The sequence below is a fragment of the Ceratotherium simum genome, chromosome 38, assembly GCF_057802395.1.
Source record: "Ceratotherium simum simum isolate JZ-2026a chromosome 38, ASM5780239v1, whole genome shotgun sequence".
NCBI classification, from domain to species: domain Eukaryota; kingdom Metazoa; phylum Chordata; class Mammalia; order Perissodactyla; family Rhinocerotidae; genus Ceratotherium; species Ceratotherium simum.
The window spans coordinates 8,559,547-8,572,277 of NC_141937.1; the positions used below are offsets into that span (position 1 = coordinate 8,559,547).

The 12,731-nt window shown below is 40.6% G+C and overlaps 2 protein-coding genes and 2 non-coding genes across 4 annotated transcripts in view; 3 read left to right on the forward strand and 1 right to left on the reverse strand.

Moving 5' to 3' along the window:
• Positions 1-10,336, forward strand: TCP1 (t-complex 1). The gene is made up of 12 exons (XM_004440532.3): positions 1-189; positions 1,389-1,474; positions 1,681-1,809; positions 3,211-3,308; positions 3,697-3,807; positions 4,039-4,220; positions 4,616-4,742; positions 7,804-7,979; positions 8,590-8,713; positions 9,023-9,215; positions 9,372-9,535; positions 10,034-10,336. The coding sequence occupies exons 1-12, from the start codon at positions 126-128 to the stop codon at positions 10,248-10,250; spliced, it is 1,671 nt and encodes a 556-aa protein (XP_004440589.1). The 5' UTR covers positions 1-125; the 3' UTR covers positions 10,251-10,336.
• Positions 3,474-3,613, forward strand: LOC147912239 (small nucleolar RNA SNORA29). Its single transcript, XR_015550156.1, has one exon. It is a non-coding gene; the product is annotated as a small nucleolar RNA SNORA29 (small nucleolar RNA).
• Positions 8,777-8,906, forward strand: LOC147912240 (small nucleolar RNA SNORA20). The gene has a single exon (XR_015550157.1). It is a non-coding gene; the product is annotated as a small nucleolar RNA SNORA20 (small nucleolar RNA).
• Positions 10,244-12,731, reverse strand: part of ACAT2 (acetyl-CoA acetyltransferase 2) — a 12,969-nt gene continuing 10,481 nt past the window's right edge. Inside the window, exons 7-9 of the mRNA XM_004440531.3 lie at positions 11,635-11,789; positions 11,063-11,173; positions 10,244-10,641 (exon numbers count right to left, since the gene is read on the reverse strand). Coding sequence (XP_004440588.1) covers positions 10,471-10,641; positions 11,063-11,173; positions 11,635-11,789 — 437 coding nt within the window. The 3' untranslated portion in view covers positions 10,244-10,470. The remainder of the gene's footprint in view (positions 10,642-11,062; positions 11,174-11,634; positions 11,790-12,731) is intronic.

Below are 12,731 nucleotides of genomic sequence, written 5' to 3' on the forward strand. Positions count from 1 at the left end.
CCCCCGCGGCGTCGCTCGCGCCTGCTCCACGCCGTCGCCGCTGCTGTGGCCGCCGCCCGGCCTCCGCACCGAGACGCTGGTTGCCTGCGGTGTGAGGGAACCTGGACGTGTACCCTGCCGCGAAGATGGAGGGGCCTCTGTCTGTGTTCGGGGACCGCAGCACCGGGGAGGCGATCCGCTCCCAGAACGGTAAGGGCGGGCGAGGCCTGGGTGGGCCGACGGCGGTGCGGCTCCCCCCAGCCGGGCCAGCTCCGACCGCGGCTGACGTGCTTGCATTTTCCTTCTTTCTCTTCCCAAAAAGCCCCTCCCCCCGGGGCAGGGGCGTCTCCGACTCGCGCCGGTGTCGCCACTTCCCCTAGGGCAGAGAGGCCCGCGCGCGCCGCACGTTGGGGGAGCTGCCCCGGGTGGAGGGGGTTGGCCGTGGACGTCCCGGCCCTGGTGTGGGAAAGGCGTTCCGGCCTGGAGAGCGAGCCCGGCGCCCCAACACGTGCCGGCCACGCCGGGAGGCCCCTGCGGTCCGGGGCCCTGCGCCGCTTTTGTTCCGGTCCTAACCGGGAGGAGCGTCGGTCTCAGCCATGGCGCCTCGTCGGGACCGTTAACAGAAAAGACTAGTTCCAGCTGCTCGGTTTGCTGATGGGCGCATGGTCACAGTTAGACGACTTGCCCCTTGTACCCCCGCCGGTTCTCATGTGCAGTGGATGCGGGTGCTCCCGTGTCCCCATCCCATTCTCAGCCACCTGTCGCTGGCAGCTTCTTATAATGTAGTGAGCTGACCAGAGTTCAGTTAAATGTTCGCGTAAACGGTACTTAAAATGGGTTTATCGTAGTAAACATTTATGCGAGTTAAGGGATTTGCTGTTGAGCCTCTGGAGAGCGTTTACCCGTTGCAGTCATGGATGCTTGTCGATCTTACCGTTGTTTGATAGATTTCTAATTTTTCTCTTGGAGGCATTTGAAGTAAAGTTAGAACCTTTGGCTTCCTGCTTTTCTGATTCGCGGGTAAAGACTATGTTAATTTTAATAGGATGAAGGAAAAAACTGCCAAAATCTGAAGGAAAAAGCTGATACGTTTTTTGTTCCTTGTGTATGAAGTATCAGAACCCGAAATGATAAAAAGTAGATTACTCTTTTATTTTATGAGGCAATGAAGTGGATACTCTTTAAAACACTTGGCATCTCCTGTGCAGATAAATTCAAACCGAATTTTGCTAGTCTTCCCCCCTCCCCATATTAGACTTTTAATACCTAATTTTTTAAGTAATTAGGACAGATTTGTAGATTTGGAAAATTCAGAGGCTGTTGGATGTCATTTTTTTTCATTAGGATGAAATGATTGTTCTTTGGAGTAGTGGATTTTTCTGATTTCATTTCTTTTTTCATTTATACAGTTATGGCTGCAGCTTCTATTGCCAATATTGTAAAAAGTTCTCTTGGTCCGGTTGGATTGGATAAAATGTTGGTGGATGATATTGGTGTAAGTACACCTAGATGTTGTGTTTGGTACTTCTAAAAAAAAAAAGTTCTTACGTATTTTGCTGTGTAAATTCTTCATTTTTATCAGAATGCTGGTATTGGAAGATGTAGTAAAAATGAATGTGTATCATAATGGGGTTAATTTAGAGGATGTCTTGTTTCTCTAGATGATTGTGTTGTCCTTTTTCTTTCTTGCATGTTTCTTAGGATGTAACCATTACTAATGATGGCGCAACTATCCTGAAGTTACTGGAGGTAGAACATCCTGCAGCTAAAGTTCTTTGTGAGCTAGCTGACCTGCAAGACAAAGAAGTGGGCGATGGAACTACCTCTGTGGTAGGTAGTCACCTGGTAGATGGCTACAGGCTAGTTGTTTTCCTAGAATTGAACCTTAGGCCATAAGTAGGTCATTTGCTTCTGAGTCAGAAATAAGTTACAGACTTAAGGAGAGGATTTAACTTGTTCTTTGGTTTTTTTAATGATTGAGAAACAAAACTTGAAAACTGATGGTTATAGTTAGTTTGTACAATTTAGGTGAAAATTAAGAGATAATATACTTCTCTCATTTTAAATGTTGATTTTCACAACATTAGTTTTTTTTCCCTCAGCTATAACAATATTCATATATCACACAGAGGTTTTTTTTAGTAGTTTCTTTGAAAAAAAGTTTTGTTTCCTCCTCCCCCCTCACCACCTGGGACTTGGAAATTTCTATAACCTTCCCTTATAATTATCTAGAGAAGAAAATGTTACCACTTTTTAAAAAACAAAGATGTTTTTATGTTGTAAATGCTGTCAGGTAATCTCGTGAGTTCAAAATGCGAGTGCAAGAAAGTCAGTAAACATGTGATCAATGACATGATATAAACTCCCTAAAGATCATCCAGCACACTGATGCAGTAGAAACAGTATTATTTGGTGAAGAACAAATAATTGCTATAAAGAAGCAAGCAGTGGTTTGTGGGGAAAATGTTTGTATTTCTAAATTAAACTTTAAGTTGTGAGAGACTGGAATGTATCACTTCTAAAATAATGAAAACGGTCCTTCTGTGAGTAACTTGTTTATGATAATATGATTTTTAAAATAAAATGATTGTTATTTCCCCAAAAGAGGCAGGCAGAGTTTTTTGAAGTCTTTAAAAAATATTTTTTAGTGTGCTTAGAAGGATGATTTTTTAAAATAAACCAGGTAATAACCTAAAATAGTACAGATCATTTGAGTAGTCGGACTGTTCATTTACCTTCTGTTGAGCGCTTAATCTTGAAAGGTAATGGATGCATAGCCTTCTACTGTTGTACTGTAGAACTAGTTTATTAAGAACATTTTTCTGGCTACTATCTAGCTTTGACCATTTGCATATAAAACCCTGTAGTGTTATCTTTTTTTGAGGTTTCTAGTAACCAGTTACTCTTCACCCTCGTCACTCTGGTTAATAATACCTGAATCAGGCCGGCCCCGTGGTTTAGCGGTTAAGTGCGTGCACTCCGCTGCTGGCGGCCCGGGTTCGGATCCCGGGCGCGCACCGACGCACTGCTTCTCCGGCCATGCTGAGGCCATGTCCCACATACAGCAACTAGAAGGATGTGCAGCTATGACATACAACTATCTACTGGGGCTTTGGGGAAAAATAAATAAATAAAAATTATAAAAAAAAAAAAAATACCTGAATCATTTTAGTGTTGTTGCACACGTTGAATGTCAGGCTAATATTAGAGCACTGAATCTTTTCTCAACAGGTTATTATTGCAGCAGAACTTCTAAAAAATGCAGATGAACTAGTCAAACAGAAAATTCATCCCACATCAGTGATTAGTGGCTATCGACTTGCTTGCAAGTAAGATTGGTTGCATTCAGAGAAAATTTTATATTCTGTGATGTAATAGTTGTAAACAGATTCTGTATTCTTTAAATGTTTTGATTAATGACTGTATTTTGGAAAAGTATATTTTAGCATTTAAGTAGTGATATTTGAAGTAAGAAGTAGGGCCAGTATTCTTTTTTTCCCATTTGACTACCACATTTTCTCCTCTCAATAGATTTTAGTGGCTATGCTTATGGGATAGATTAAAATTGCCATGATCTGAAGAGGGAGGATTTATTTGTGTCCTCCTCCTATATGAAATGGCTGAACAGAAAATTGGTGCTTATGACATTTTGACACTGATTTGAAAAAAGCTTGAGTTGTGAATTTCTAAGTGTTTTCTCTCCCACACTTTAAATAGGGAAGCAGTGCGTTATATCAGTGAAAATCTAATTATTAACACAGATGAACTTGGAAGAGATTGCCTGATTAATGCTGCTAAGACATCGATGTCTTCCAAAATCATTGGAATGTATCCTTGTGATGATCCAGTAAAGTCTAGGCTATAAAGTTAAGGGAAAGGTAGTATAAAGTGTATATAAAAGCCATGAATTGCAAATAGTACCCTAGCATTTTGATGGCATAAATAATGCTAGTTTCTTTGGTGAGATTGCTAAAAGGAAGTGCCTTTGGATTAACCTTGGTTTTCATGTGCATCCATTGTTCATTCCAAGTCTTTTGTTCTCCTTAACTGTTGGCTTAGAAATGGTGATTTTTTCGCTAATATGGTAGTAGATGCTGTACTTGCTATTAAATACACAGATGTAAGAGGCCAGCCTCACTATCCAGTCAATTCCATTAATGTTCTGAAAGCCCATGGGAGAAGTCAGATGGAGAGTATGCTCATCACTGGCTATGCACTCAACTGTGTGGTGGGATCTCAGGGTAAGGCTGGGGATCTGTTCATATAATTATGAGTACTCAAGGTTAAAATTTGCTTTTTGTGGACTGCATACTGTACATCTTCAGATGAACCATTCAAGACATGCACCTACTGTTCTTTAATGAAGCCCAGGGAAAAAGGAAATTGTTCATCATGTCAGTTTCTCTTGTAACTTAAGTACATATAACTTAGGAAGAACGCAAGTTAAAAGAAAGTACATGTGTTTAATGCCATAAAAATTTGTTTCCAAAGTTAAATGAAGTAATATCTAAATTTGAGTGTTTACATATAACAGTTTTTCTGTGCTACTATCTATTATGCTTTAAGGATAGCTGTATTTTATAGAATGTAGTGTTACACTTACTGTAAAGGAACTTAGTATTATGTTCAATTATAGGCATGCCCAAGAGAATAGTTAATGCAAAAATTGCTTGCCTGGACTTCAGCCTGCAGAAAACGAAAATGAAGCTTGGTGTACAGGTGGTTATTACAGACCCTGAAAAACTGGACCAGATTAGACAGAGGTATGTTGAGAGATTATTTTTGACCTTTGAAAGGAGTGTTTGTAAATCACACTTCTGTTAGAGCCGGTGACAGTTAACTGAAAAGAATGAGTGCTACATCTCGTAGATGACGGCAAGTAACCAACCAGTCACTAGGTAGCAGAGTGTGGTGATTATGCCACTGGATTTTTTTTAAGTGTGAGTGTCTTAGAGGATTTTAAAAATTAACATTTTTAACCACAAACTATTTCCCATAAATTTCCAGGAAAATTAGAAAATATGGTGATGGTGTTTTAAGAGAGATTAGGGGTGATATAACTTACGAAAATCAACCTTTTTGTGGAATTTTGGTTTTATTGATAGTAAAGGTATATCCAGGAATGCATTTCCTCAGGTAAGCAGTATAAGAACCAAGCAGTACAGTGTTGACTGCATACCTACTGTATGCCAGGTACTAGGGGGTACAATGGTGTTATTCATTGATTGGCATGCTAAAGAGCTAGTCGTGCAGATGTAGTTTGGCTGCTACTATGGATTTTGACTGCCTACTTCCACGTGACCTACATCTTTCAAATATTTATTTTAATGGTTAGTTGGTTAGTTTAAAAAAATGTTAAAAAATCAGTGACTGAACTAAACCTACAAGAAATCTTTGCCAAGAGTCAGGAGTGCTCTCATCGTTTAAATCTATTTGCTTATGTACTCTTTCCTTCTCTCCTTCCTGATATAACAAAATGTGCTTCATTCTGTTAGAGGCCCGACCCTCTAGTGTAAGTGTTCCTGATTCTGTTCCCTTCTGCCTTAGAGTCTTGGTTCATTGATTGTTCTTTCTCAACTGCTTCTTCAACTACTAATTCTACGCTTCATTACTTTCTGGATTCCACTTGTCGCTCTCTTATCCTTAAATGGAAGCCTCTTCCTCACACATCCTGCTCCAGTTAATCCCTGTCCCGTTTGTCTGTAGCCAGATGCCTCGAGTGATTTACACAGAAACTGTTTTCTGGTGCTTTACTTCTCATCCCCTTTTCTGCTCTGCTCTCCAATGGAGGATCACTTGATAAGGTCACTAGTGACCGTGAGTGTGAAATTAACTAGACATTTTCAGCCTTCACTTGACCTTTATCAAACCTTTGACTATTTCCTTCTTGAAAGACTTTTGGAGGGGGGAGCGGCTTTGTGATGCTGCCTTGTCTGTGTTGCTGGCCACCATCTCTGCTCTCCCTGGGATAACTCATGGTTGCCATGATGTCACATATTATCTCCATGCTAGAAACGCTCAAATCTAGTTCTCTGAGCTCCAGACACACTTGTTTGTCTAATTGAGTGCTTCTTACGCATCTCCAAATTAGTGTGTCTAAAACTGAACTTGTGCTGATACCCCCAGATCTACTCTTTGCCATTTTAGTGATGCAGACCCCTCTACTCAGGCAGAAAACTAGGAAATATCCTTAACTCCTCTTTTTACCTGATACCCTTTTACCTTCTAATCTGTCACCAAGATCACTTGATTTCTATCTTCAAATTAAATCTCAAATTCACTCCTTTTCCATCTCCATTCTCTTGTCCCTGCTATTACAGAGGCCCCAAAGCTGGTCGTCTGGGTTTCACTCTTGTCCCCTCCCAGGCTGTTTTCCACACAGCAGCCAAGTTGATCTCATCAATTCCAAGGCTATAGCCTTTTGGGAGGCTTCCCATTGCCCTGGGATAGATTTTTTTTTTTTTAGTTCTTTACATATTCTTTTCACTGTGGTCCAGCCACAGCTTGAACTGGGATCCGCCAAACTCTTCCTCCGCAGGCCCCTAGGAATGTTCCTCCCTCTGCCTATAACATATTCTCTGCCTGCTTGTTGACTAGTTAATTTTTTACTTACTCATTAGGTGGTCGGTCTCTCAAAGAAGCTTTTCTTTCTCTTTCGATCTAAATTACACTCTACGACTCCTATACTCTGTCTTCCTGGGGCTTTGTACAGTTTCTGACCCTGTATTTGTATGGCTTCAACTGTAAGCTCTCATGGTTGAGAATGATTGATTTCCTTGACTTTGGAGTCCTGTCCTTAGTGGTGTCTGGCACACAGTCTTTGTCAGTATACACAGAGAGGTTTATTTTGAAGTTCATCTTTAATTCATTTCACTATAAAAATTCTTTGTTTGCATCTGCTATTCTTTGAATGATAAGTGAAATGGCTTCAGTTATCTATATATTAGCTATTTTTCAAATCTGTATTTCTTTCCCTTAGCCTGCTTGTGATTTCCATACTGTGTCTGACTGCCGTGCAGCTTTATCTGAATAACAGAGGGACTTCAAACTCATGTTGTCGAAAACTGAACTCTACTTTCTCATCCTGCCCCCAACCTCTTAGTACTCATTTTACTCCAGGAGTCAGTGGCTGAACCTCCCAGTTACCCAAGCCATAAACGTTGACTTCTCTGTTCCAGCTGTTGGTTCTCATCACGTATACTCCTGTGTCTCCAGTTCATGCCTCCTTGCTTTCAGTCCTTCATCTTTCCAGTGCACTTTCCATATTGACATCAGGGGATCCTTTTGAAAACACAGATTTGGTAACTACTACTACTACTACTCTTACTTAAAAATATTAAACTTATCGGTCCAGACTCTTTAACATCCCTACAGGGTTCTTCATTTTCTGGTACTACATGCAGACTCTTGACCCCTCTCTTGACTCCAGACCTTCAAACTCTCCTTGTTCCACCTGTCAGGCTGGATTTATGCCTGTCATGTGCTTGTTACCTGCATTCCACCATAGTAACACTTCCCCCGGCATGCTGTTGACAGTCTGTCTCCCTGCCAGATCCTTGAAGGCAGGGACTGTTTACTTTTCTAACCTCATTTCTTGATTAGGAAACTCAGATTGGGGTGGGGGAGAGCTAAGTGGTAATTCTTTATTCCTTGAACTTTTCTGTAAATTAGGCTGATACAAATTTTGGTCATAGAAGGGAAAGAATGGTTAATATAATTTAATCTGCAGTTATTTTGTGAAAAATACTTAATGGAACTTAGAGCTATATTGTATAAAAAACAGAAGATAACTTCGGGTTCTACTCAAATACTTTATCTCTGTAGAGAATCAGATATCACCAAGGAGCGAATCCAGAAGATCCTGGCAACTGGTGCCAACGTTATTCTAACCACTGGTGGAATTGACGATATGTGTCTGAAGTATTTTGTGGAAGCTGGCGCCATGGCAGTTAGAAGAGTTTTAAAAAGGGACCTTAAACGTATTGCTAAAGCTTCTGGAGGTATGTCTTCTGCCAGCTCTCAGATATGATACTTCATGTTACTATCCACAACTATGTCTCTTTACACTGGAATGTTAATGCTAAGCAGCTTCAAAAACATAACAGTTTTTAGTTTTTACTCAATGCTTTGTGCTACAAATATAGTTATAGGGCCATGTTTTCATATGACTGGAAAAGTTCTTTAACTTACTAAATTTCTTCACCTCAAAATGACATAGTTTCGGGCCGGCCCCATGGCTTAGTGGTTAAGCGCGTGCGTTCCGCTGCTGGCGGCCCGGGTTCGATCCCCGGCACGCACCGACGCACCGCTTGTCCAGCCATGCTGAGGCCGTGTCCCACATGCAGTAACTAGAAGGATGTGCAGCTATGACATACAACTATCTACTGGGGCTTTGGGGGGAAAAAATAAATAAATTATTTAAAAAAAAAAAAATGACATAGTTCCATCTTAAGATAAAAGGACAATTGCTTGTTTGATGCCTGACTGTAAACCTTAAACTGGTATTTCTACATTGCTTTTATCATAAATAAATGTTTCTGAATCTAAGACAGGATATGAAAATATTCGTGAGAGAACATTGTTTACAGTCCTTTGTAATTATCTTAATAGCAACTATTCTGTCAACCCTGGCCAATTTGGAAGGCGAAGAAACTTTTGAAGCTTCAATGTTGGGACAAGCAGAAGAGGTGATACAGGAAAGAATTTGTGATGATGAACTGATCTTGATCAAAAAGTAAGAGCTACTTTCTGAATTATAAAGCTATACAGATTTTATTAATGAGTAAGAATAGATCGCCTTCCCATTTATTTGCTGCTATAGTCTTTCAGTGACATGAGCAGTTATACGCATGGGATAAAATAATATTGGGCCATTGTAAATCAAGATGGAGTAACCAGTTCATCTCTTCTGCATGGTCCAGACATGGCTTTTCATGTCTAAATGTCCTGTGTAAGCAGGATTTAATCAAGGCACTTAGCAGTGAATTTCTATGTAGACTTATTTTGTAAAAATATTTAAGAATTGTACTTTATTTTTTAATAGCACTAAAGCTCGTACATCTGCATCAGTTATCTTACGTGGAGCAAATGATTTCATGTGTGATGAGATGGAGCGCTCTTTACATGATGCTCTTTGTGTGGTGAAGAGAGTTTTGGAGTCAAAATCTGTGGTTCCAGGTGGGGGTGCTGTAGAAGCAGCCCTGTCCATATACCTTGAAAACTACGCAACCAGCATGGTAAGAACATCTAGAAACCCGTTTTCCTTTCAAAGAAGGGCATGGGAGAGATCATCTTTGGCATTTTGATAATATACCTCATCTGAGACCTTAGCTGCTGCTTTGGGTTTTAATTTTCTTCCTTTTGTGAAGATAGCTCATTGTCTTTCTTTTTAGGGGTCTCGGGAACAGCTTGCTATTGCAGAGTTTGCAAGATCTCTTCTTGTTATTCCTAATACACTAGCAGTTAATGCTGCCCAAGACTCCACAGATCTGGTTGCAAAGTTAAGAGCTTTTCATAATGAGGCTCAGGTAAACCCAGAACGCAAAAATCTAAAATGGTAAGCATTTCTTTTTCATTGTCATCTGTATATCATATATGGTAGTTCCGTTTTGTTTTAAATTCATGAAGGACGATGGCTAGTGGTTCTGTTAGCATTGTGTTTCTCTCTTAACGACTGATTCCGCAACTCGCCCTGCCTCTCTGGGTAGAGTCACTTTACCTACAGCGAGGTCCCACAGAGGCAGAGGGGAGATTATTTTTGGGTGATCCATATCCATTTTTAAGCAACTCTTTTATAAGATATCAAATGATGTTTAGAAACTGCCTTTACTACCATCTAGGCCTTTCTACAGCTTTTTCAATGCTGATTTTGTTATTCATAATAAACTACTTGAGTCCTAAAGGGATGTACCATAGGGTACCAACATTTACCAAGATTAACATCTGGGTAGAATAGGTGGAATTAATGAAGCACCTAATCAACTTTTAAAGGGATGGGGGGATAGGTGTGTGTTTGTGTAAGAGGCCATTTAATAGTTTTTTCCTAAAATTGCAGGATTGGTCTTGATTTGGTCAATGGTAAACCTCGAGACAACAAACAAGCTGGGGTGTTTGAACCAACCATAGTTAAAGTTAAGAGTTTGAAATTTGCAACGGAAGCTGCAATTACCATTCTTCGAATTGATGATCTTATTAAATTACACCCAGAAAGCAAAGATGATAAGCATGGAGGTTATGAAGATGCTGTTCACTCGGGGGCCCTTGATGACTGATCTGATTTCTCTTTTATTTATAACAATGTTAGAGGCAGTTGTCTTGTACCTCGAGTATTACACATTAAAGTACAACGAGCTGTCAAGCCTGGGTTCTTATGCAGTGGGTGATGGTTTCTCTCCTCACTTTGGTCCTCTGATTTCACATATTATAACTTGAGTACCTTATTAGTTTAAAAAATTACTTCAAGGTTAGTTTAAGCAAGATTATTAAACAGTTTCATCCTCTCTGAACACACATTGCTATTCCCATCCCACCCCCAATGCATAGAGCAGCAACACCACGATGTCCGCCCTTGCGCTCCATTGTGTGTAGCAGAGTAACAAGAATCCGACAGCCAGATGCTCCAAGAGGATGGCCCAAGGCTATGGCCCCTCCTTCAACGTTGACCTAAGGGGGAAAAGATTTATATCATTCTTCTGTGGACATAGCGTTCAAATCCTAAACTATTACCTTTCCTCTTAATGTTATACCAGGCAACCACCCTTTCAATTTTTATTTTAACTGCTCAGGAACTGATTTATAGCCCTGTGACATCCATCCCAACTACCTTCCCTAATTCTTGGTTTAAAAGATTTAAAATGCCCCGTTTGTGTTGGAAGTAAACTAACGCATTAACATTTTATACTTTGGGAAGCAAAATCAGTGAACCTCCCAAGTCCCAGCAGGAACTTAACCTAGTATCCACCCATTACTGCATGGCCAATACCTGGGACGTGTTATCTAACTACATGTAACTGATTATAATCTTAAAATTGCATTGTGAATGTTTATTGGCAGGCTTTCCTCAGGAGGACTTGCTCATGTTTACCTTCTCTGGGTTTAATCCAAGTTCTTTAGTTATTGCAATAGAGACGGCTGCAAAAGCTTCGTTGATTTCAAATACATCAACATCCTCCAGTGACCAGCCTGCTTTTGCAACCTGAAGAAAAGATTAACGGAATAGAGATCTAAAAAACGGGTGGAACCATCCTTCAATGTAGATACAAAAGCAGAATATACGATATTGATCTCTTAAAAAACACCACTTTAGGAGGCTGGCCCCGTGGCATAGCTGTTAAATGCGCGCACTCCCCCGCTGGCAGCCTGGGTTCTGATCCCGGTCGTGCACAGAGGCACCACTTGTTAGGCCATGCTGTGGTGGTGTCCCATATAAAGATAGGCACAGATGTTAGCCCAGGGCCAGTATTCCTCAGCAAAAAGGACTGGCATGGATGTTAGCTCAGGGCTGATCTTCACACACACACACAAACACTAAAAATAAATAAATATTGAAAAAAATTAAAAAAAAATAAAGTGGGGGAGATTGTAGATTCTTGGTCTGGTTTCAAAGAAGTTATAGCAAAACAAAGGACAGGTACCAACATTCAGAATTAAACTCACAGCTTGCTTTATTGCTGGAATTGGTCCTACTCCCATAATGGAAGGCTCTACACCTGCTTGTGCCCAGGAAACTATCCATGCTAAAGGTGTAAGCCCACGATTATCAGCTTCCGACTTCTTCATAAGAACCACAGCTGCAGCACCATCATTTATTCCTGTAAAATAGGAATGTCTTGATTTCTAAAATAATGTTAATGAGCCATATACCTGTGTCTACTTTCTCTAACACCTGAAGACATGAGTTAAATTATTCTTAATATTTTGGCAAAGCCATTTGCCATAATTCAGACTCTACAGTGTAATTAGAAATAGTATGCAGCCACTATGGAAAACAGTATGGAGATTGCCCCCAAAATTAAGACTAGAGCTACCAGGGGCTGGCCCAGTGGCACAAGCGGTTAAGTGTGTGCACTCTGCTGCGGTGGCATCCCATATAAAGTGGAGGAAGATGGGCACGGATGTTAGCCCAGGGCCAGTCTTCCTCAGCACAAAAAGAGGATGAGTGGCAACTGTTAGCACAGGGCTGATCGCCTCACAAAAAAACAAAAGGAATAGAACTACCATATGATCCAGCTGTTCCACTGCTGGGTATTTATCCAGAGAACGTGAAAACAGGAATGCATAAAGATGTATGCACCCCTGTGTTCACCACAGCATTATTTACAATAGCCAAGACTTGGAAGCAACCTAGGTGCCCCTCAAAGGATGAATGGATAAAGAAGGTATGGCATATATATACACAGTGGAATACTACTCAGCCATAAAAAAGATGAAATCTGGCCATTTGTGACAACATGGATGGATCTTGAAGATATTATGCTAAGCAAAATAAGTCGGAGAAAGTCAAATACTGTATGATCTCACTCATAAATAGAAGATAAAAACAATAAATACATAGAGACAGAGATTGGATTGGTGGTTACCAGAGGGGAAGGGGGGAGGGAGCAGGGCGAAAGGGGTGATTAGGCACACGTGCATGGTGATGGATTGTAATTAGTTTTCGGGTCGTGACCATGATGTAATCTACACAGAAATCAAGATGTAATGATGTACACCCGAAATTTATATGTTATAAACCAATGGTAAGTTTGGCAGTA

Bases quoted from the DNA above. Each gene is read 5' to 3' on its own strand.
- TCP1 (XM_004440532.3), top strand. From the start codon at position 126: ATGGAGGGGCCTCTGTCTGTGTTCGGGGACCGCAGCACCGGGGAGGCG. The intron at 3,309-3,696 runs GTAAGATTGGTT...CACTTTAAATAG, and splicing joins GGCTATCGACTTGCTTGCAA to GGAAGCAGTGCGTTATATCA. The intron at 8,714-9,022 runs GTAAGAGCTACT...ATTTTTTAATAG, and splicing joins GAACTGATCTTGATCAAAAA to CACTAAAGCTCGTACATCTG.